General features: G+C 44.4%; 1 protein-coding gene across 1 annotated transcript in view; it reads right to left on the reverse strand.

Annotated features, from left to right (window-relative positions):
• LOC149192612 (uncharacterized) overlaps positions 1–25,379 on the reverse strand; it is a 267,241-nt gene that overhangs the window by 91,626 nt on the left and 150,236 nt on the right. Inside the window, exon 9 of the mRNA XM_089404651.1 lies at positions 15,836–15,958. Within this exon, the coding sequence (XP_089260777.1) occupies positions 15,836–15,958 (123 nt within the window). The remainder of the gene's footprint in view (positions 1–15,835; positions 15,959–25,379) is intronic.

The following is a 25,379-nucleotide window of genomic DNA, read 5'->3' on the forward strand; positions in this document are numbered from 1 at the left end:
AGGAGGGGCAAAAGGCCCTCTCTACAAATTAATTAATCTAAATTAGTATAAAATGAGGCTTCTAATGCTACATATACAGAACTTAGGGGTTGAAGCCCTCAAAAGATGACCCTTCTCCAAAAATGAAGGGCAAAAAGAGGGTGTTGGTGTAACATCTAGCCTCCAAAGGCCCTTCAAAGATTTATTTTTTCCACCAAATTTGCGTATCTGCCCATCAAACGCTTCTAAAGTGAACACATAGCCCCAGAATCCTCCAAAGGTGGACAATCCCTAAAATGCATGTATTGTCACATCTTCCAATGTGGAAAACTAATCAAACAAGGGATAATCCTCTCATAATTGAAAATAGGGTTTCAAGACTAATATTCATCCTCCAATAATCCCCAAATGGTAGGTCTTGTTACCGCTCAAACTAGCAAGGGTCCTAGGAGGAGATCCTATAGAGCAACTACTAGGTCAAGGGCAACAATGGAGCAATAGCCCACTGTCACCTCAGTTAAGGCTCGTTGCTCGTTATGGACTTTCACCTATGGGAGGAGGCCTGATATAAGAGGAATCACAAGGAAGGATGAATCTATGAAAGGATAAGAAGTGATTCCCAAGGCCTATTCACAAGAGAGGCTCAATTAGATAGTTGGCTTGCTTCAAAAGCAAGGTGGTGACTCTCTAGGAAGGGCTAAAGGGATCTTTGTGTTATTAGAGTTATAAAGTTGCAGGACCACAAAGGACCAAGTGGACCCAAAATTAGGTCAAGGGTATGGAGTTGATCAACCAAGGAGGGGATTGACCTAATTATGGAAGATAAGAGGATTAAAGGACAAATTTTCTTTGAGAATTGAAATGAAATGATCCAAATGAGGACACTAACCCAAATCAACCTAGGGAGATAAATGATCCTCAATCTAAGGCTTGCAATATCACAGGATTCCACCATTGGATTGTGCTCAGGATTGGAGGACCCTTTCAGAAGACCCCAATGCAATTGTGGACCAATTTTCAAAGTGTTTGGATGGCTATAAAAGATTTCGCTTGATGCCCTACGTGATCCTGTAGGATTAGGCCTAGAATTTGGAAAAATGAAGAAAAGAGAGGTAAATTTGACCACCAAAGCGATATGAGGATCAGTGCCTTATTGCTTGGGCTTAATGGAGTCAAGACACACATGGATCGAGAGTTTTCGTGAGCTAAGGAGCCCTAATTGATCTTTGTTAGCCTCTCCAAGGGCAGCAACTAGGTCAATAGGGATTTATACTTCAAATTTGCCAAAGAGATGAAGTTTCGAGGCTTAAAACCTATTAGGTGCCTCTAGGAACATTCACCCACTCTCTTCAAGTACAACACATGCATGAAATCTATTATAGAAGGCACTCGTGCCATGCTTCATGATCAAACCCTTCTGAAGTTCTTATGGGCGGACGCTACCAACATTGTTGCGTACGTTCAAAATAAATGCCCTCATCAAGCGTTGGACTCCAAAACTCTCGAAGAACTTTTCACCGGAAAGAAACCTGATGTTTCTAACTTTAGAATTTTTGGTAGCCCCGTATATTTTCATGTGCCGAAGGAAAAGAGAAGCAAACTGGATGCATCTGGGAAGAAAGAAGCATTTGTGGGCTACAGTGAAACTTCTAAGGCCTATAGAATCTATATGTCTGGTCAAAGAGAAGTGGAGATAAGTCATGATGTCACCTTTGATGAAGATGTTGCCCTTGGGAAGATTAATAACTTTCATATTCCAAGGAAGGACAAAGAAGCAGATACAAGAAAGAAGGGAGAACCGGAGAACAGCAGGATGAGCCGATGCTCGATGTTGAAGGACTAATGGATCCCACTAATCCACCTCCTCATGAACCCTCCTCCTAAAAAAGGAGACCCTCATGACTTAGGGAAACTCTCGAAGATGCCGAGAGACATATTGCACCAAGGGTACTTAGCTGCCACGAGCACCATTGTTCAAACTGAGCCTTGCACATTTGAAGAAGATATGAAGCACCAAGTTTGGAAGGATGCTATGAACGAAGAGTATGAGTCGCTAATGAAGAATGATGTCTGGGATGTGGTCCCTAGACCCAAGGACAAATTAGTTGTCACCTCGAAATGGCTCTACAAGATCAAGCATGGAGTTGATGGAAGTACTGAAAAGTTCAAGGCTAGGGTTGTTGCTCGATGCTTCTCTCAAAAGGAAGGTGTGGACTACGATGAGATATTTTCACTAGTTGCCCGATATACCACCATCTGTTCGATTATATCCCTTGCTGCCTCGAAAGCATGGAACCTGCAACAGATGAATGTCAAAACCGCCTTCTTGCATGGTTCAATTAAGGAGGAAGTCTATGTAGAACAACCCGAGGGGTTTGAAATTCAAGATCATCAGACACATGTATGCGGGTTGAAGAAAACCCTCTATGGGTTGAAGCAAGTTCCTCGAGCTTGGTATGAGAGGATCGACAACTATCTGATGAAGCTGGGTTTTACAAGAAGTGTGTTGATTTGGGGTAGCATCGGATGTGCTCTAGCCATGAAAATTGGTGGAGAGGCTAAGGCACATGAGATTTCCAATACCCAAAAAGGGTTTGGGTAGATTCTAAACAGTTTGGGAGATATTAAAATAATTAATATTTTTAATGGAGTCCCTAAGTCTAAACATAGGGAAAGTAAAATATTAATGTGTATTAATATAAAACTATGTTAGAATGGTCCAAAAGTCATGGATCAAGCCAGATCTAATCTTAGTCATTGATTAGGGACTTAATCTTGGCCATTTGTCAATGAGAAAAGTATAAGAGGAGGCTTGAGGGTCACTTGGAGAACACACCAAGAGATCAAGATTTCGACTTTCTGGGGCTGGGTCTACTGAGAAAGTTGAGAGAGTGATCAAAGTTGCAGCTGAGGGGCAATGAATACAAAAGCAGAGAGGCAGAGATAGCACTAGGAGGATCAGTGCAGTAGCCGGAGAGAGGGACGCAGAAGCAGCCAAGGGTTCACGCAGAGCCAGCCAGGCTCACGTAGAGCCAGCTAGGAGTTGTGCGGTGCCTAAGAGGGCCAGTGTGGGTGACGCAGAGGGCCAGAGGGCTAACAAAGTGCCTCCAGAGGCTGACTCAAGCCAAGCTAGAAAGACGTTGGGCTAACGCTGGGCCAAAGAGAGGCTGATGCAGTCCCTAGAGGCTGACGTTGGGGTTTCGTGGGGTAGATTGGAGCTATGGAGCTGCCGGAATGTTTATCCGAGGTTTCAGCCAGAATATCTGCTTCCGACTAGAGAGGTGCTACTTCCGAGATTTTTCTCTGTTGGGTGAGCTGGATTTGGCACCCAGATTGTATTCTAAAACTACTTAATAAATCAAACCCTTAGATAGTTGCACGGTTTTCCCGCATTGGGTTTTTCCGAGGACATTGGTCCAAAAACAATGGTGCCACTTGTGTGCTTGTTTCTATTTCCTTCAGTTGATGATCTGTAATGTGTTGAGCATGTACTTGTATTTATTTCCAGTATTTACATGGTAAATAACTTGTTAATTAACAGAACAAGTAGGTAGGAATAAATCAGTAAAGTGCATGAAGGGTTTCTAACGTGTTAGACTTAAAAATTCCAACATGGTATCGGAGCGTGGTTGCAAATCACAGGAGAACTAAGGACATCAGCCGAACAGAGCAACAGTGATAGAAAGCAGTTGTCCTGAGTGACAGAAGTTGTTCCTAGTAGAGTAGCAGCAAGGAAGGGGTGACGCAGTACCTGCATCATCAAGATTGAGCCAGGAAGAGGCAGCGCAGAGGCTAAGGGAGGCAAAGGCAGGCTCATGCAAAGGCCAAGAGGGCTGACGCAGTTAGCTGAGGAAGCTGATTTGCCAGTGCCGGGATTGCGCAGAGCCTAGGAGCTCACCTTTAGTTTGTTGGGGTTTAGGAGGTTGTGGGTAAGTTGCAAAGTGGAGTTGGTGGGGTATTGTAGTCAGAGCAGTACCTAATAGGGCAAGGCCAAGGTAAGACCCTCTTATTCATCAAAGTAAGGTGGATTTCTAGCCAAGGAATCCAGATCAGTGTTGCAGTTGCACAAACGATTAGAGAGGGGCATGTCAGCATTGGCAGAAGGGTTTCCAGGAGGGAAATCGAGGCTCAGAGGAGTCATACCGAGCACTTCCAGGAGGGAAGTAGAGGAGTAGCGAAATGGCTCTACACGGAGTAAGAGACCAAGACAGACTGGACGGAGCCTCAAACTTCATAGTCCGGAAGGCCAGAATTTTATCCGTACTAGACAGGAATTGTGTCAAGCACTTCGCCTTAAGGACAATAGCTATCCCAGTTAACCCGGTTGATAACGACAGGTACAAGGGTGTAATGGTGAGGGCTAAGAGTATCATCCTTAACGGGGTCAAGGATCATATAGTACCACATATTGCCGAAAAGAACACGGCACAAGAGATGTGGGAGGCCCTGACCAAGTTGTATCAGTATACTTCCGTGCAGAGGAAGATGCTACTAAAAAATCAGCTATGATCATACTAGATGAAGAAAGGAGAACAGATCGACCCATTCCTTGGTTGATTGAAGGAGATCCAAGATCAGCTGACTTCCATAGGGGCAATGCCGGATCCATAATTGATGGTGAGAAAAGCCCTAAATGCAGTCTCAGAAGACTGGGAGGTGTTTGTCCAGAGTATACTAGGCAGGGCGACCTTTCCAGATTGGGAGGAAATGTGGGTTGCTCTTTGTCAAGAAGAGATCAGAAGATTGAGCAAGGTGGGAAGCAGCAGCAAGGGGATCAAAATCAAGGAGGAAGAGGAGGATGTGGCCCTAGCATCTAAGGGAAAGCAGGAGAAACGGAAGAAGAAGGACCTCTCCAAGGTCAAATGCTTCCACTCTAGCGAGCTGGGTCATTATGCGACCCAGTGTCCAAGGAAGAAGAGTAAGGGAGAGGCCTCCGAGACCAAGGCAGCGCCAGCAAGGGCAGAGAAGGAAGTGGAGACAGACTATGATTATGCTATGATTACTCATGTGCCACTTCAGAAAATGTGGGGAGACATCGAGTTGTAGTCAGGAGGACTACAAGCGATGAGGGGCATGATCCTCGAGGTACCCAGCCTCTTGGATAAGACCTTGCTACGAGAGCCCCGAAGAGAAGTAGCAGGACGGGCGGATGTCGGTCAAGACAGATGCGGATGGAGCGATAGAGGGACCTACAGTGCAGGATTCCCAGGACAGCGCGAGGCTAGCAGGCTGCAACAGTGCGAGAGGCATGGGAGTGTTGCACCAATGTAGGATGGCACAGAGAGGTGTGAAACGGTGCGAGATGCATGGAGTTGTCACAGCAGCGCAGAGGTCAAAGAAGGAGCACTTGTCAATGACAAAGGGAGCTTCAGCATCGGGAGTGTTTCTAGCCTGACAGAGATGTCAAAGTTGGGAGATCAGTTACTTACTTCTCAGTAACTGAGTTGCAATGCAGCAGTTAGCAGTGGTAGTGCTATGGGCAGCACGATGCAACATGATGAGAGGGGTTGCAGTGCAGATGTAGCAGTGGCAGTGGCAGGACCATGGCCAACAAAACAGATGCAGAGGGAGTTGCAGTACGGATGCAGCAGTGGCAGTGGCAGGGCCATGGGTAGCAGTACAAGATGCAGCAGTGCAAAGGATGTTGGGCAGCAAGCCTAGCATCAGCATAGGGACCGATGCCGAATGATCAGGGTGATGCTCAGTGAGGAGTATTACTAGAGCACAGTCCTCGCTAAGAGGGAGTGTTAATTTGGGGTAGCATCGGATGTGCTCTAGCCACGAAAATTGGTGTAGAGGCTAAGGCACATGAAATCTCCAATACCCAAAGAGGGTTTGGGTAGATTCTAAACAGTTTGGGAGATATTAAAATAATTAATATTTTTAATGGAGTCCCTAAGTCTAAACTTAGGGAAATTAAAATATTAATGTGAATTAATATAAAATTGTGTTAGAATGGTCCAAAAGTCATGGATCAAGCCAAATCTAATGTTAGCCGTTGATTAGGGACTTAATCTCGGTCGTTGATTTGTCAACGAGATAAGTATAAGAGGAGGCTTGAGGGTCACTTGGAGAACACACCAAGAGATCAAGATTTCGACTTTCTGGGGCTGGGTTTTCTGAGAAAGTTGAGAGAGTGATAAGAGTTGCAGTTGAGGGGCAGTGAATATAGAAGCAGAGAGGCAGAGATATCGCCAAGAGGATCAACGCAGTAGCCAGAGAGAGAGACGCAGAAGCAGCCAAGGGTTCATACAGAGCCAGCCAGGAGCTGCGCAGTGCCTCAGAGGGCCAGCGTGGGTGACGCAAAGGGCCAGAGGGCTAATGTAGGCCAAGCCAGAGTGACGCTAGGCTAACGCTGGGCCAGAGAGAGGCTGACGCTGGGGTTTCGTGGGGTAGATTGAAACTGTGGAGCTGCCAGAGTGTTTATCCGAGGTTTCAGCCAGAATATCTGCTTCTAAGTAGAGAGGTGCTACTACCGCGATTTTTCTCTGTTGGGTGAGCCAGATTTGGCACCCAAATTGTATTATGAAACTGCTTAATAAATCAAACCCTCAGATAGCTACACCGGTTTTCCCACATTGGGTTTTTCCAGGAACACTAGTCCAAAAACAACAGTGTCACTTGTGTGCTTGTTTCTATTTCCTTTATTTGATGATCTGTAACGTGTTGAGCATGTACTTGTATTTATTTCCAGTATTTACATGGTAAATAACTTGTTAATTAACAGAACAAGTAGGTAGGAATAAATCAGTAAAATGCATGAAGGGTTTCTAACGTGTCAGACTTAGAAATTCCAACAAAGTGAAGCTGATCTGAACCTTTACGTTAAGGTTGAGAATGACAGACCTCTATCTTGGTACTTTATGTGGACGAACTCTTTTTAACAGGTGCAGACCCTCTTATTCATCAATGTAAGAGGGAGTTGGCAATCTGAGTTTGAAATGAAGGACCTAGGATTGATGCATTATTTCCTAGGGTTGGAGATCTAGGAAAAACTAGGTGAGATTATCCTTTCTCAAAGAAAATACATTGTCAAGCTACCTGAAAGATTTGTGATGGTGGACTGCAAGTCTATGACTACTCCGATGGAACTTAACTTCAAAATGTTATGCAGAAGTGTTGCTAGGCCCGATTTGGGAAATCCTTCTGAGTATCGTCAACTCATGGGGGCCCTGATGTTCTTAGTGAACTTTCGTCCGAACATATGTTTTGCAGTGAATACATTGAGTCAGTTTCTGGTCGAGCCTCATCACATACATTGGATTGCTCCCACGAATCTCTTGAGATATCTCCGGGGCACAATCACCTATGGACTTAGATACACTGCAGGGAATGTGAGGCTCCATGGTTATTCTAATGCTTACTGGGTTGGCAGTGTGATAGATGGTTATTCTGCTTCATATTTTGGATGAGCAGGAAGCAGAAGACAGTTGCTTTGAGCATCGTCGAGGCCGAATATATTGCTGCTAGTATGGCCTCCTTTGAAGTTGTTTGGTTGAGGAAGCTCTTTAGTGAGTTGTTTGGACATGTGTTGGATACCACCATAATCTTCTGCAACAACCAAAGTGGGATTCGTCTTTCTGAGAATCCCGTGTTTCATTACCGCTCTAAGCATATTGATATTAGGTACCACTTTATCTGCGATATGGTACAAAGGGGAGCAATAAGGCTCCGTCATATTGGGACTGATGATCAGGTTGCAAATATTCTTAAAAAACCCCTGGGGAAGGTCAAATTCTTAACCTTTCATGAACGACTTGGATTCGTGGAGAGACCCTCTTATGAGGGTCCCGTTTGATTTCGATATTGAGCTCTAGGAGCTCCGGGAGGCTTGGAGTACTTCTTGGAGCGATGAGCGACCATAGGGTGAGTGGTTCACCTTCCCCTAACGGTGCGTGATGTATAGGGTGAGTTGTGTTGAAGGAAATGTAACTAGGCTCGGTCTTCATAAGTGCACTTTTGATATTTTTATTTATTCAAGAAAAGAAATATTATTTTTATAATATATTTCAATGAGTTTCTTGCTCATTGAAATAGGTCTACCACATGTTAAAGTGTTATAGATGAGTCAAATAGTCAAAAGAAAATGTTGAAGACCTTAAGAGCATGTTGCACCATGTATATGCTTGTATAAAAATCAAAGGATATCCCTACAAGCAAAGTCAAGTCTCCTACAAAGCAAAGGCATCATCAAAGAAGCAATCTGGGCTATATATATGTCAAGTCGGCCTCAAGTGGGCCTAAAGAAGGGATAGTCCTCTATATATAAAGGTTGTCCACTTCTCTAAATAGAATGCACTCATATCTCTGAAATTAGCGAAGTAAGTGTTGAAGTTTCTAAGTCTAACTGTTAGAAACCCATCATGTACTTTACTGATTTATTCCTACCTACTTGTTCTATTAATTAACAAGTTATTTACCATGTAAATACTGGTAATAAATACAAGTACATGCTCAACACATTACAGATCATCAACTGAAGGAAACATAAACAAGCACACAAGTGACACCATTGTTTTTGGACTAATGTCTCAGGAAAAACCCAATGCGGGAAAACCAATGCAACTATATAAGGGTTTGATTTATTAAGCAGTTTCAGAATACAATTTGGGTACCAAATCTAGCTCACCCAACACAGAAAAATCCCGGCAATAGTACCTCTCCACTCGGACGCAGATATTCCCGCTGAAACCCCAGATAAACATTCCGACAGCTCTACAACTCCAATCTGCCCCACGAAACCCCAACGTCAACCTCTAGGGACTGCATCATCTCTCTCTAGCCTAGCATTAGCCCGGCGTCACTCTGGCTTGGCCTAGGTCAGCCTCTGGAGGCACTGCGTCAGTCCTCTAGCCCTCTGCATCACTCACGCTGGCCCTCTGAGGCACTGTGCAGCTCCCTCTGCGTGAGCCCTGGTTGGCTCTGCATGAACTCTTGGCTGGTTCTGCGTCCCTCTCTCCGGCTACTACGTTGATCCTCCCGGTGCTATCTCTGCCTCTCTGCTTTTGTATTCATTGCCCCTTAGCTGCAACTCTGATCACTCTCTCAACTTTCTCAGCAAACCCAGCCCCAGAAAGTCAAAATCTTGATCTCTTGGTGTGTTCTCCAAGTGACCCTCAAGCCTCCTCTTATACTTTTCTCGTTGACAATTCAACGGCTGAGATTAAGTCCCTAATCAATGACTAAGATTAACTTTGGCTTGATCCATGATTTTTGGATCCTTCTAACACAGTGTTATATTAATTCACATTAATATTTTATTTTCCCTAAGTTTAAACTTAGGGACTCCATTAAAAATATTAATTATTTTAATATCTCCCAAACTGTTCAGAATCTTCCCAAACCATTTCTGGGTATTGGAGATCTCGTGTACTTTAGCCTCTCCACCAATTTTTGTGGCTAGAGCACATCCAATGCTACCCCAAATCAACACTCCCTCTTAGCGAGGACTATGCTCTAGTAATACTCCTAACTGAGCATCACCCTGATCATCTAGCATCGGTCCTTATGTTTATGCTAGGCCTGTTGCCCAACATCCTCTGAAGCTGCTGCATCGCAACCCATGGCCCTGCCAATGCCACTGCTGCATCTGTACAGCAACTCCTTCTGTATCTATGCTGCTACCCATGGCTCTATCACTGCCACTGCTACATCTGCACTGCAATCCCTCTCATCATGTTGCATCGTGTTGCCCATAGCACAGTCACTGCTAACTGCTGCACTGCAACTCAGTTACTGGGAAGTAAGTAACTCATCTCCCAACTCTGACATCTCTGTCAGGCTAGAGACACCCTCGATACTAAAACTCCCTCTGTCGCTGACAAGTGCTCCCTCTCTGACCTCTGCGTTGTTGCAACAACTCTCTGCATCTCGCATTGTTGCCTCACGCTGTCCTGGGAATCCGGCACTATAGCTCCCTCTAACGCTCCATCTGCATCCTTCTCTACTGACATCTGCCAGTACTGCTACTCCTCTTCGGAGCTCCCGTAGCAAGGTATAATCTAAGAGGCTGGGTACCTCAAGGATCCTGCCCCTCATCGCCTGTAGTTCGTCTAAATACAATTCAATGTCTCCCCACTTCCGCTCAAGTGGCGTGTGAGCACTCATGGCACGATCATCATCTGTCTCCAATTCCCTCTCCGCCCTTGTTGGCACAGCCTTGGTCTCGGAAGCATCTCCTTTGCTCTTCTTCCTCGGACACTAGCTTGCATAGTGACCCAGTTCCCCACAGTTGAATCATTTGACCTTGGAGAGGTCCTTCGTCTGTTTCTCCCGCTTTCCCTCAGATGCTAGGGCAACATCCTCCTCTTCCTCCTTGATTCTGATCCCCTTGTTGTTGCTTCCAGCCTTGCTTAGCCTTCTGATCTCTTCTTGGCGAAGAGCCGCCCACATTTCCTCCCAATCTGGAAGGGTCACCCTGCCTAGTATGCTCTGGAAAAACACCTCCCAATCTTCAAAGACTGCGTTCAGGGCTGTTCTCACCATCAATTCTTGATCCGACGTGGCCCCTATGGAAGTCAATTGAAACTTGATCCTATATCTCCTTCAATCGACCGAGGAAGGTGTCGATCTGTTCTCCCTTTTGCATCAGGTATGAGCGCACCTGATTTTCTAGTAGCTCTACACAGAAGTATGCTGGTACAATTTCTTCAGGGCCTCCTACATCTCATTTTCCATGTCCTTTTTGGCAATATGTGGTACTACATGGTCCTTGACCCCGTCAAGGATGATGCTCTTGGCCTTCGCCATTGCCTCCTCGTACTTGTCGTTCTCAGCTAGGTCAACTGGGATTGCTATCGTCGCTAACGTCCTCAAGGCGAAGTTCTTGGCACGATCCTTGTCGGACAAGATCTTGGCCTTCCAGACTACGAAGTTTGAGGCTCCGTCCAGTCTGTCCTGGTCTCTTACCCCGTTCACTGCCATCTCGCAGCTCCTCTACTTCCCTTCTGGAAGTTCTCGGTGTGACTCCCTCTGAGCCTCGATTTCCCTCCTAGAAACCCCTCTGCCAATGTCTAGATGCCCCCACTTCGATCCTTAGTGCAGTTGCACCACTGATCCGGATTTCTTGGCTAGAAATCCTCGGCAGCAACTCCCTCCTCCTTGGTCTTGCCCTGTTAGGTACTATTCTGACTACAGTACCCCACCAGCTTCACTCTGCAACTTACCCACAGCCTCCTAAGCCCCAGCAAACTAAAGGTTAGAGCTTCTAGGCTCTGCAAAATCCCAGCACAAGCAAAAATCCACACCTCCTAGCCACGAGCATCAATCCTTCCTGACTGAGAAAGATGGTTGAGCACTTCATAGGTCAAGTCTCCTCCCCTCTGCCACTACGCTAATCCTCTTCCCGGCTCAAACTTGATGACGCAGGCACTGTGTCACCCCCTTCCTTGCTGCTTCTTTGCTAGGAACAGCTTTTGTCACTCGAAACAACTGTTTTCTGTTGCCGCTGCTCTGCTCGGCTGATGTCCTTAGTTCTCCAGTGATCTGCAACCACGCTCTGATACCATGTTGAAGTTTCTAAGTGTTAGAAACCCTTCATGTACTTTACTGATTTATTCCTACCTACTTATTTTGTTCATTAACAAGTTATTTACCATGTAAATACTAGAAATAAATACAAGTACATGCTCAACATATTATAGATCATCAACTGAAGGAAACAGAAACAAGCACACAAGTGACACTGTTGTTTTTGGACTAATGTCCCCAGAAAAACCCAATGCGGGAAAATCGGTGCAGCTATCTGAGCGTTTGATTTATTAAGCAGTTTCATAATACAATCTGGGTGCCAAATACGGCTCACCCTATAGAGAAAAATCTCGACAACAGTGCCTCTCTATTAGGAAGCAGATATTCCGGTTGAAACCCCGGATAAACTCTTCGGCAACTCTACAGCTCCAATTTGCCCCACGAAACCCCAACGTCAGCCTCTAGGGACTGTGTCAGCTCTCTCTGGCCCAGCGTTAGCCCAGCGTCACTTTGGCTTGGCCTGCGTCAACCTCTGGAGGCACTGTGTCAGTCCTCTGGCCCTTTGCGTCACTCACACTGGCCCTTTGAGGCACTGCGCAGCTCCTGGTTGCCTCTGCGTGAGCCCTAGCTGGCTCTGCGTGAACCCTTGGCTAGTTCTGCATCCCTCTCTCCAGCTACTGCGTTGATCCTCCCGGTGCTATCTCTGCCTCTCTGCTTTTGTATTCACTGCCCCTCAGCTGCAACTCTGATCACTCTCTCAACTTTCTCAGCAAACCCAGCCCCAGAAAGTCGAAATCTTGATCTCTTAGTGTGTTCTCCAAGTGACCCTTAAGCCTCCTCTTATACTTTTCTCGTTGACAATTCAACGGCCGAGATTAAGCCCCTAATCAACGACTAAGATTAACTCTGGCTTGATCCATGACTTTTGGACCCTTCTAACACAGTTTTATATTAATTCACATTAATATTTTATTTTCCCTAAGTTTAGACTTAGGGACACCATTAAAAATATTAATTATTTTAATATCTCCCAAACTGTTTAGAATCTGCCCAAACCATTTTTGGGTATTGGAGATCTCATGTACTTTAACCTCTCCGCCAATTTTCGTGGCTAGAGCACATCCGATGCTACCCCAAATCAACGTTAAGGAGGCAAGCAAAGGGTGAACAAAGGACAAGAGAGGATCTCCAAGTGCAATGAAGAAGAAGGGTACACAACCGAGCTAGAGAAGACTATTTCTAAGGCAAGCTACAGCCACACATGCGATAAAAACAAGACTGTCTCTGCAGTTATGACAGCAGCAACACAGAACTGATATATCTCACTATTTGGGGCTAGTAAACTAGGCCTATAAGGCTTTCCAAACAAGTGAAGAAGAAGGGCACTCAAGCGAAGGAGAAAAGAGCCTACAACATCAAGCAAACCACCACACGTTCGAGAAATTAGGGCTGCAGGACAGTCATACCAAGTCTATACCTACATCTCAAGGAAGAAGCTCATTTGGTCAAGAGGAAGGAAGGGATCATCACAAATAAGGAGACTCATCGTACACCAAGAATAAGTGCCTCTTCTAGAGCAAATGCAACAAGGTTTACCAACAGTTGAAAGAAGATCGAAGTGTTGGAAGGAGAAGGACGAAGTGCTGGAAGAAGGAATTGTCGGAAGAAGGACTAGACTTGTGCTTGGAGGATATTCTTGTCAAAGGTCTAGGGTTTGGCATTGATCAATAAGAAGCTTCAATAAGAGAAATTTACTGAAGGGTTTTCCTCTCAAGAGAAGAGAGGTTTTGGCCCTGGCAGAGAGCCAACATCTTGTGTTCTTGTTCTTATGTTTTTGGTAGCAGTTTGATGAAGTACACACACATGCATTAATAAGAAGAAGAAGAATATTAAATATCAAGAAAAAGTAAAAATACTCCACAAATTGTTATCAAGTCAAGAACAATCACACTACACCTAATTGCTCTTGATTCTTCAACAAGTGGTTCACCTTCCCCTATCATACCCCATAATGGTTGAGATATGCATATGATAAGTGGTTCACCTTCTCCTATGGGGTATGAACAGGATGAGTGGTTCACCTTCTCCTGCCGATACATTCTATCCATGCAATCTGGGACTCATGGGAAGTACCTCTCATCTGGCCAATGAGTAAGGAAATGAGGATACAGACCATAGTACTATAGATGGACGCATCGTGTACTACCATACTCCCTATGCTAGGATGTTTGATATTGATCTGGGATCAATGGAGAATGACTTCGGGTCAGTGGAGAGTGGTATGATACACTCTCGATTATTGGAGACAGATTTCGGGTCAATGGAGAATGGTATGACACATTCTCAATCATTTCTTTCTTCATTATTTCTTCATGGTTCAACAGAGTAGAGCAGAGTATATCAGGGATGTCAAAGATGGTATAGATTGACAAATGATTTGGCAGGTGGAGTTCTTCCTAGTTGAGAGGTAGTGTTAAATTTGGCAACTAGGGCCAAACTCCACCTTGGACAGCTCATATGATGAAGCTGATATTTTTATTGGATTCCTCTTTCCGAGATGTGTAGGATTGATCTAAAGATCATCTCATTCTAACATGTACAAATGGAATTATAAATTTATTTCGTTTATGGACAAATTGTCAAGGTCGGCCAGCAAACTAATGTAGGCTCAGAAGCCCAAAAGACATGTCTTTTCATCCTCAATGTTGCATATAAATAGAAGGTGCATCTACCTCATTTGGACATCATTCATTCTCACACATATCTCTCTCTCCTCATCTGATTGGGTCGTACAACTTCAGGACAGCCTTCTTCTCCTCCACATGTGCGAAGGGTTGACTGCGATTTTTTGTTTCCAGCGTTGACCAAGGTGCAGGTAGTTTGACCAGCGTTGACCTTGTTTGACTATGATTTTTGTGGGAATATTTCTGTTTGGGCAGGCCGCATTCATTGGCATAGAAACCAAGATTTTTTGTGATGTTTGACCAGCATTGACCACCGCAAGTTTGACCGCAGGTTTGACTCTGCATTGACCGAGTTTTGGGCTGATTCGGACTATCCTTGGAGGCCGAGTTGACTGGGTTTGACCGAGTTGATTTGGAGGAAGATTTCTGCTCAGTTGACCAGCGTTGACTTTCTGGTTAGGACATCCAGTTGACTGCAATTTGACTGGACATATTTGACTGTGTTTGGGCAAGTGAATTTTGGATATTGTACTCTCTCTCTGCTGAACTTTTGAAGAATAATAAGAAGACTTGATCAAAGGGTTTCCCCACATTGGGGTTTTTCCCTGGTATCCGCCAAATATTGTGTCCTCTTGTCTTGGTTTGCCTTTTGGTTTTTATTTATGTTCTATCTGCATTTACTGTCATGTTAATGTGATTGCTAATCTGGAAATTGATATTAGGCTAACAAGAAAAATTGAAGTAAATTGATCTTAAGCATAGAACATAACATTGTTATCTAAAATTAACATTTTTCGTATCCAGTTTCAACCCTTCAATCGATTCTAGCAAAGGCATCTCTACAAAGGCAACTAGCAGGAAGAGAAATAGAGAGCCTCAAGAGAGATGACAACAATATAATAAATATGTCTTAAGACAGTTTTAATGTCTTACAGATTCGGTTGTTTCCAAATTGAAACAAAAACACATAAAACATGGTGGTTTCTTAAATATCCAAATTGAAGTATCCACATAACCTTAGTATAATATGCAGTTGGATAAGATTGGCACAGCTAATAAAAATAAATGCTACTAGAATAACAGAATACGCCTATGGTCCATTCTGTCTACTATTTATTGCAATAAGTTTGCATTAGTAAAACAGCAAATCTTATGAGGCACTGGTATGGCTTTGGATAGCTTTCCAACCATCTAAAAATACTAAGTATAAATTACCAGGTGAGTAACATGTTTAATGCAACATCACTTTTACACTGACAGTTGTCGTATAGACTCAAGATATGACAATAATATAGTAGACATGTCTCAAGTTTCAACACAGATTTGACGTCTTATAGAATCTGTTGTTTCCAGATTGGCACAATATATAAAGAAACAAAAACTTATAAAACATGGTCATTGTTTAAGAATCCACATTGAAGTATGACACCACATAATCTAAGTATAATATGCAGTTGGATAAGGTTGGCACATTGAAGTATGACACCACATAACCTAAGTATAATATGCAGTTGGATACGGTTGGCACATCTTATAAAACAAATGCAACTAGAGTAACAGGATGGGACTATTGTTCATTTTATAGACTAATTGCAATAAGTGTGCATTAAGAAAACAGAAAACCTGACAAGGCACTGGTATGGCTTTAGATAGCTTTCCAACCATAGCTAACAATGATAAGAATAAAGTATCCAAGTTCGTACCATGTTTAATGCAGCATCAACTTTATACTCAAGTTGTCGTATTTCCTCCAATGTCAATCCATGCCAATCATCTATCCAAGAAAAACATTGTCTATGACTTTCTTGAAATAGAGCCCTCTCTGCCTGCATCAAAACTACATATATAAAATATACATGTAATGATCTAATCTATTTCAAGTATTTTCCCAAATACATTGAAAAGGAGAAAAAACCAAGAACGAACAACTCAGGTGTTATTTGAACAGTGAATTTCAGTGCAAAGAACATTTGAATCCAAACATGAAGAGACTTGACCATGGTTTGCATACTCACTTCTTTGAGGGGAAAACAGAAAACCACAAATGTAGTAACATATTTTGGGCTCTCACCTTATTTCTATCATGAAAGCTGAAAGTAAATTTTGCAAGTGTAAACTCATCTTGCACTTGCAAAGTTACAATGCGCAAGCTAAACCTAGCATTATAACATGATACTTCCTATGAGGAAGAAGTCGTTATCTGTCTATCTATTGTGGCCTAGGTTGCAGGAAAATCAACCCATTCCTCATGGTTTCAGCACCCCAAAATGTTTTAGGTACTGAAACACCTCTGAAACTAGCTGGACACAACCCAAAAATTTTAAGAGTTGTTTCCCAATTGTTTCAGGCATGTAGTGACCATTTCACCACCCCTAAGGCATGTGTGGGGTGTTGTGGGTCTCACATAGCACCTAACAAGAAAACTAAGTTTTCAACCGAAATAAACAAACAAACAAACAAAAAATATATATTGCTGATTTAAAGCAGAATTCACATTTGAATTTCTTTGAATGAAAAAGAAGAGAAAAATAACCCCACTTATTTCGCTCTCCTTGCATTTTCTATAGCAGAAAGCAATTCCTATAATATAAAAAACAATAAAGGGCCTCGAGTGATATTTGCAGCATAGTCACGATTTCTAGAGCAGTGACAACAGTGAGCATCAAGAAGAGTATCATTACCAGTAGTAGGAACCATTTCTTTTTTTATTTTTAGCATCCATGTCCTTTAAAGTGTTGTCAACTCTTATCCTTGAGAAAAATTGGCGGCCATAGTGATCCTTATCCCCTTTGGAGACATGCGATCAAACAAAGACATTTTCCATGTGGTGGCTCTTGGGAATGACAATGCACTCTTTGTAAGACTAATTTCCAGAATTCTTACAAAAGAGTAAAAAGCACATTTGTTGCATGGATGGAATAGGATTGATGGTTTGAAGGAAACAAAGCTAGCATATCAAAGGGCTCCATGTGAAAAGGATCATAATGATGCGCAAAGGCTCAAAGTAAGGATAACCCAACTTTCTAACCCTTTTCCAGCTACCACTAGTCTGGAGCTATGAATTGTTCAAGAGCCTAGAGAAATGAGACAAGTGCAACGAGAACTCTTACAAACTCAACGCCGAGCTAACTGGTAAAAATGTTTGGTGCTTAAGGCAGGAAAGAACATGAAACAAGAGTGGCAAGGGCTATTTACCCATGTGGTATCCCCTTCAATATGATTTGGTCTCCCTACTTGCAGGCCCCGGTGAGGGTGACTACCATTGCTCCTCAAGGTTTCAAGACGCAAACCAACATTACCATAGTGCGAGCAAAGCCACAATAAGAGTGTCGGGAACACCAATTCCCAAAAAACCTCAAGAGCAAAGCATCTTGGGAGCATTTTTTATATAATCTATATTTTATATATTTTAATGCATATATATTCATAAAAAAAATACAAAACACCTAATTAGTTGTTAAAAATATGAAAACATACATATTTATGCTACTTGTATACATTATTACGAAGTTGTAAACATGTCAGTATAGTAGACTTTAGATTAATCATTGAACATCAACCATTTATTACTACATAGATAACATCAAGCATACTACAAATGTAGTTACTATTACTTACCAAACTAGCACTTTAGATGTCATGTCCCTTCTCAAACAGGGCGCTGCTACACAATTTTGCACATTTTTTACTAAGGAAGAGGGCCCCACACTTTTGACTAAGGGACTTAGGGGCCAAATCGACTTTATTTAGCTGCTAGTGGAATGTGGGTGCCACCCACATAGGAGGTCGAATTATTCATTCGATATGCTTGGATGGAAGATCGAATGGGTGGATGGAAGGGGCCCACATGAGGCCAAGGGGGCCAAGGAGTTATAAAGAGGGATCAGCTCTCATTTTGTTTTCATCTTGAACATTTGCAAACAAACAGTCTTTTGTACGCTCTGCTGCTTAGCGAGTCTACTGGCTGAATAGCCACGAATCTCTCACGCGGGAGATTCAACCTCTTCTTTGGGGGACCATCCATGCCCACCCTAGGGAGGCCGTTCCACAGGAGTTTCAGGGAGTTCAGCACAGTCACACACTTCAGCCAACAACGTAGAGAGGGAACTGCGTATTTCCTGGGCAGCCAGAAACACGCAGGAGGAGTTGGAAGCCAGCAAGGAGGTTCATTGCTTGCTGGGAGTTCCGAGAGCTGAGGAGGTTGCTTGTTGAGGACATTTTCGTTGGGATTTGCAGCCAGCTAGACCAGTGCATCAGTTGTACAAATTTCTAGGCAGAGGGATTGAACAGAGACCTGTAGCAGCAATTTTGTGGGGTTTGGGAGAGCAGTTAATCTTGGCAAAGAGCGATCCAGGAGCAAGGAGTTGGATAGCACAAGTAAAACCAGCATTTCAGAGGTGTTTTTAGAGGGATTTGCAGGTTGTTTCTTGCAAGTAGAATTTGGCAGCAGAAGCTAGGGAGAGGCTCCAAAAGCTGCGGAGAAGCTCCAAGGAGGCCGAAAATCCAAAGTCAAAACCAGCGAAATTCCCTTCTGGGTTTTTTTGGGTTTTGTCCAAGGAGTCTGTGGCTAAAAGGATGTAATTTTCTGGGCAGTTTTTGGGCACATTCCAGTAGGTCAAAATTCAGCAGGGCAGCGTAGGCAAAGTGGTGCAGCAGTTGGGCAGCCTTCAGCTCAACTATTTTCGCACCTGGGTTGGTCTTGCTCGTTCATTAGGACAAGCCTAGGGGCACCATTCCATTTCATATTGTATCTAGCCCTCTGATTTTTAATAATATGGCTCAACAGTTCTTGATTGGCAGCGTTTTCATGGATGTCTAATGTGTGTTTTTATTTTTATATGTTGTTGCACTATTTATTTGCTTAATATCACTCACATTCCTACTTAGGAACATTACAGTGGTATCAGAGCATGATCTTGGCCCAGCTGTGGGTAACCAGTAAGATCATGGGAGATTTGGGCATGTATGCATAGTGACGAGTTACTTCGTACACTACCCATGGCTCAAGGGAGATTCAGTATGCAGGAATTCTGGGGTGGAATCCGCTGGAGCAATGAGAGGTTGGCTCAATTGAGGAAGATGTCAGACCAAATCCATCCTTGTCCTTACAACATAGACACTAGAGGTGCACAAGCCGTGGGAGTACAACCATCTACACTATGTGGGGAAAGCCGACAGAATCAGGGCACCAGATCTCCTGAAAAGGAGCAGGCAGGCCAAAGACAATTAGAGGATGAGTCAAGGAGACGATTTTTCTGGTGGAGACCTGGTCTTAGACATTAGGGGCCTGAGGAGGAGATTGAACATGAGGCAAAGGACACGCGGGAGTGTGAGGATCACATTGGTATACCCAGTGTGGCACAAGAGTCACCATTGTTGGAGGCCTCTTTGATAGCACCAGTTGACACCTTGGGGGAGAAAGTAGAGCATGCACCCATAGGACCATCCATTGATGAGGTGCCAGGAAACACATACAGGTCCACTATTGAGAAGGTGACATCCGTTGTTGAGATATCTGGGGTCGTGACTGAGTTTTCAGGTGATAGCAGCACACAATAGGATGATGAGGTGCCGAGAAACATCACCACCCTTGATGAGGAGTCGATAGGTACAAAGGCACCCAGATCTATGATAGAGTTGCGAGATGACAACCACCTACAACAACATGGACAGCACATAGAGGGGCGTGAGCTAGTCATGGAGGGGTAGTTCGTGACTCATGTTGAGCCCATGGGGGAGGAGGACGAGCAGTCTTCTTTGGGGCCCACCACTGACTTAGATTTGTTAGATGCACAAACCGTCAATAAAGTTGCAGTACTTCCAGATAATAACTATATCTGGGCTTATATAGATGGGGCTTGCAACATTGCTAGACTACCTTTGCACCACGAAGAGAGAGATGCAGAGACTCCCCGACAAATTTTATGTGTTGACCAAGATGGTGAGTTGAGGCAACATGAGTTGCGCAGGGTGCAACAGTCGCAGGATGGAGGGTTCGTTCTATGTGCAAGAATTTGTGCATTCGATCCCTCTCTTGGGGTTGGATGGCGAGAGATTCTGAGTTGGTACCCAGTGGAGTGGGCTAGACTCATGGAGATGGTCGTAGTTCGGAGTAAAGCTCAGTGGGAGCTCTCAGACATTGAGGGTGCTAGAGGCTCAGGTTGCCATTGGGATCCAGGCGGGGCTTCCTATCCGATATCAAACATGCGGGAAGGCTATGGCATTGATGAGGTAGTCAACCCCGTGCCTGAGCGCATGCATTCCTTAGGGGAGTTCCAGTTGATGCTAGTGGCCAGGTGGTTTGTGAGCAGACTCCATTGGTTGTTTTGGCAAGTTGGTTAAGCATGGGGGCACAGGATGATTAGCATTCTCTGGTACGAGTTGGTTGGAGGAGATGGCATGGGTATGTCACCAGACCGGATATTGTATGGAGACGATGTTCTCCCATTGAGGTTTAGGACTCAGGGGTCACAGAGGATCGGCACAACAGAGATATCCCCCCTAGCAGGAGTGGAGTTAGGATGCTCAGGTCTACCAAGATGGACGAGGGGGCGTGATGCGTGTCATGGTGGGGTCACTATCAAAGTGGGAGACACTTGGCACATGCGGGATACCATATGTTAGAGGGTGGTATGATAGTAGGCAGTGGTACATAAGACTGGTCAGAGTTAGGTCATAGCGTCCAATTTTATATAGAGGGATGTGGCCATAGCACCCAGTGGTGTGCAGGGCTATGCAGCAAGGAGCAGTGGCCTACAGAGGAGCATGGAGATACATGGTGGTATACCACATCATGTCGGTTTACATTGTGGGGTAGGAGGAGTGACTCGCATCGCATTGAGGACGTGCGGGGAGTGACAGGTGCAGTAACACAAGCAAGAAATGGGATGATACAAGATGGTATGGCTGTAGCCAGGGGTATTCCACACAGAGACAGGCTGTGGTATACAATGTCATGTCGATGAGTGTGGTGATATCGGGTGGTATGCAGTGGCAGATGATGCAGTGCAATGGGCACTTGGAGCGTTACCTCCAAGGAGACTTATGGACAGGGGCAATAGGTGTACCATTGGATGCATCTCACCTAGGATCGATGAGGACATGGTTGAGCATCTGGTGACACCATGTTTAGTGGAGATAGGGCCACGAGGGGGTTGTCAGTAGATCCAAGGCAGAGACAAGGACGTCCGTAGGATTACTCTTGAGCATTCTGGCAGACTCTTGATCATATCCTTCGGGACATACCCACCCATCCTCCTCCGGTGCTGCTTGCAGTCACATAGTGTTTGGTTGTTGCCACTTGACACTCTCCATTCAGGCAGTAGAGCATGGAAGGCTCACCCTAGACAGTTGGATGATACACCTTGTGTCATGGGCTGGGAGGAGACTCTCCAGTTGAGACACTTGGTAGGTGCACGAGTTGACAGATACAGGCTTAGGGATAGCATGGTTGATTGTCGAGGTAGCATATGTTCCACCCCTAGGCTCACACTTGGGGAGGTGACCGAGAGGGAGTTGTATGGTGCTTTTCTAGCTCGACAACTTGAGACATTAGGTGAGCATGAGGTGCGAGGGATGGTAGCCCTTGTTGGCAGGATGATGCCTAGGCTTCCAGTAGGACCAGGGCACATCATCAGGAGTTGGGATAGTAGATCTTGCTGTGTGATTTGGCAAGCGCGGAGCAATTGGTTATTCGCAACACGGGTTCTTGATGCTCAGTGCCTACCTATTGGATACCTACAGGAGTCAAAGACGGGGCACGAAGGAGTCCCAACAGCTAGCAACATATCACAGCGACAGGCAGGGAGGAATGGGGGTTGCGGACCCCTAGTATGGTTATGGGATCCACTGGATTGGTGGGATACTCCACTCCTCAATGAACATGGGCAGGATAACATGTGAATTGATTCATTCATAGGCAGACACATGGGGAATCAGCGAAGCCCTCACCATAGGGCGAGGTAGATTGTTGCTCAAGGTTGGGGCCAACCATGGAGGGATAGGCGCTAACACTATTGGGTCACTTTGGCATGTTGGGCCTAACCTCAATCATCGCATAGATTGTGGCCAAGACCTATGCGAGAGGAGGCTCTGGTACGAGCATGTTAGACAGTTAGTGATGACGAAGGTGTCGCGGGGTCAGTAGGACAGTTTCTTGTTGCGTTGGGCATGGGACCCTATCATCATAGTATTTGCAGTTCAGATACCCATAGGGGTGAGTTGGTTTCTATAGGGTAGGGTCATCAAGATTCTCCATTAGGTTTCAGTGATTCGCCAAGGGCGTGGGAGACTTCATCAACATGGCAGGATGGCCAGCAAGAGGATTTCAGGAGGAGCTCATGCAGGAGAGGCTTCATTCGCATAGGGATTGAGTTGTATCTTCAAGGGCACACAATCAAAGTGCATGGAGTGGACTATTCGATAGAGCAGCTTCATGAGGCTTCGGGCAGAGTTTTACATCGTCAGGATGCTCTACTTATTGGTGATAGACACAGGGGTTCTAATGCCCATATCTGGCAGGATAGTGAGTGGAGCAAGGGGGGCTTCACATTGATCAGGTTGGCTTGGGATCCTAGTATCGAGGGACTCCATCACTATAGGATAGTACAATGGCGAGGGACGATCCAATGGCACATTTGGGACCCTAGTGAAGTTTGCAGTGATAGTGGGGGTCCACAGTCAGAGAGGGTGTTTGTTCAGGCATTGCTTGAGGACAAACGATGTTTGGTGCATTGGAAGAACTTGCCAGATGAGGATGCCACCTGGGAGGGTGAGCATATTTTGGAGCACCCAGCTTTGGGGTTGATTGAGGGCAAGCAACATTTGGGAGGGGAGGATTGTCATGTCCCTTCTCAAACACATTAGTAACAGGGTGCTGCTACACAATTTTGCACATTTTTTACTAAGGAAGAGGGCCCCACACTTTCGACTTAGGGACTTAGGGGCCAAATCAACTTTATTTAGCTGCTAGTGGAATGTGGGGGGCACCCACATAGGAGTTCGAATTAGCCATTCAATATGCTTGGAGGGAAAATCAAATGGGTGGATGGAGGGGCCCACATGAGGCTAAGGGGGCCCAAGGAGTTATAAAGAGAGATCAGCTCTCATTTTGTTTTCATCTTGAACATTTGCAAACAAACACTCTTTTGTACGCTCTGCTGCTTAGCGAGTCTACCGACTGTTTAGCCACGAATCTCTCACGCGGGAGATTCAACCTCTTCTTCGGGGGACCATCCATGCCCGCCCTAGGGAGGTCGTTCCACAGGAGTTTCAGGGAGTTAAGCACAGTTACACACTTCAGCCAATAGCGCAGAGAGGGAACTGTGTATTTCTTGGACAGCCAGAAACACGCAGGAGGAGTTGGAAGCCAGCAAGGAGGTTCATTGCTTGTTGGGAGTTTCGGGAGCTAAGGAGGCTGCTTGTTGAGGACATTTTCGTTGGGATTTGCAGCCAACTAGACCAGTGCATCAGTTGTACGAATTTCTGGGCAGAGGGATTGTGCAGAGGCCTGTAGCAACAATTTCGTGGGGCTTGGGAGAGCAGTTAATCTTGGCCAAGAGCCATCCGAGAGCAAGGAGTTGGATAGCACAGGTAAAACCAGCATTTCAGAGGTGTTTTCAGAGGGATTTGCAGGTTGTTTCCTGCAAGTCAAATTTGGCAGCAGACGCTGGGGAGAGGCTCCAAGGAGGCCGAAAATCCAAAGTCAAAACTAGTGAAATTCCCTTCTGGGTTTTTTGGGTTTTGTCCAAGGAGTCTGCGACTAAAAGGATATAATTTTTTGGGTAGTTTTTGGGCACATTCCAGCAAGTCGAAGTTCAATAGTGCAGCAGTTTACTGGGGTAGCGCAGCGCAGAGTGGTGCAGCAGTTGGGCAGCCTTCAACTCAGCTATTTTCCTACCTGGGGTTGATCTTGCTTGTTCATTAGGACAAGCCCAGGTGCACCATTCCATTTCATATTGCATCTAGCCCTCTGATTTTTTATAATATGGCTCAACAGTTCCTGATTGGTAGTGTTTTCATGGATGTCTAATGTGTTTTTTTATTTTTATATGTTGTTGCACTATTTATTTGCTTAATATCACTCACATTCCTACTTAGGAACATTACATTAGATCCAAAGTCCAATATCGGTGCTAGCCAATGGGCAACTCAAGAGGGATGTCAATGTCACCACACAAACCTTCTTCTCACTTAATATTGGCTCTCCAATTGTACAAGAGGGGTGTCCCAAGTCTAGAATTACTAAATTTTAATGCAATTAGGTTCAAGGTGATATAAAGTAAACATGATTTTTTTAATATAGGAACTAAAGTGGATGGCCTCTAGAGGACCGAGACTAGTGCCAATCCGCAAGGGAAATGGATTCAAATTCAAGACTATGTTGCAAGAAATGTAGACCCCCACCCCCCTCGGTACCAACAATGTTATGATACAAAAACCCAAAAATGTGCATGAAATGCATTTCAGTTGGGCTGAAACGTGCTTTGGCTGAAATGCATTTCACGTTTTTGAAATGCATATCACCCTTTGTATGACACACTTGAGTTGTCGTACAAAGCATGGGGGTCCATATGGCTCGCTTGAGTGGCCTATTTTTAGCCTGGGACCCATTGAAAACCATTATTAAGTGATTAAAAATTAAATTTGTTTAGTGATTATGTTTTAATAATATTTTTTGAGATTTCTAAAAGCCTCTAAAAATAAAAAAACCTTTTTTATAAAAGGAAGTCCCTTTCACTTCTCCTCACACTATTTGAGGCTTAAGCAAGGGAGAATGAAGCAAAGGAAACTAAGCAAGGTTGATTTCGGCAATGGGTATTCAAGCAAGTGCGAGTTCAACAAGAGAGGATTTAAATTATTGCTGAAAAATGTGTAACTAGGTTCGGTCTTCATAAGTATGAAATGTACTTTTGATTCTTGAATATTGTAAAATGAAAGAAAAATTATTATTGTTATTTTAGAGCATGGGTTTCATGCTTGAGGTCTTTTATTTTAGAGGTAAAGCACCCATTGAGTGCTTCTAGGATTTGTCCTAGGTCAAAAAGTCAAAAGAGTCATTGTCATAAGTTGAAGACCCCATCGGGAACACTGTAACTTGTAAAAAGAATTATTTTTGTCCTTAAAAGTCTCAAAATACCCTTCAAGACCAAGTCGGCCTGCCAACTAAGAAGTCAGCCTATTTTGAGGGGCCTCGTCCTCCTTAGAAACCTATATAAAGGAGGGAACTCGACCTCCTTTGGACACACA

The sequence above is a fragment of the Pinus tabuliformis genome, chromosome 2_2 (genome assembly GCF_031772625.1).
Source record: "Pinus tabuliformis cultivar Carrire ecotype Pingquan chromosome 2_2, CPIR1, whole genome shotgun sequence".
NCBI lineage: Eukaryota > Viridiplantae > Streptophyta > Pinopsida > Pinales > Pinaceae > Pinus > Pinus tabuliformis.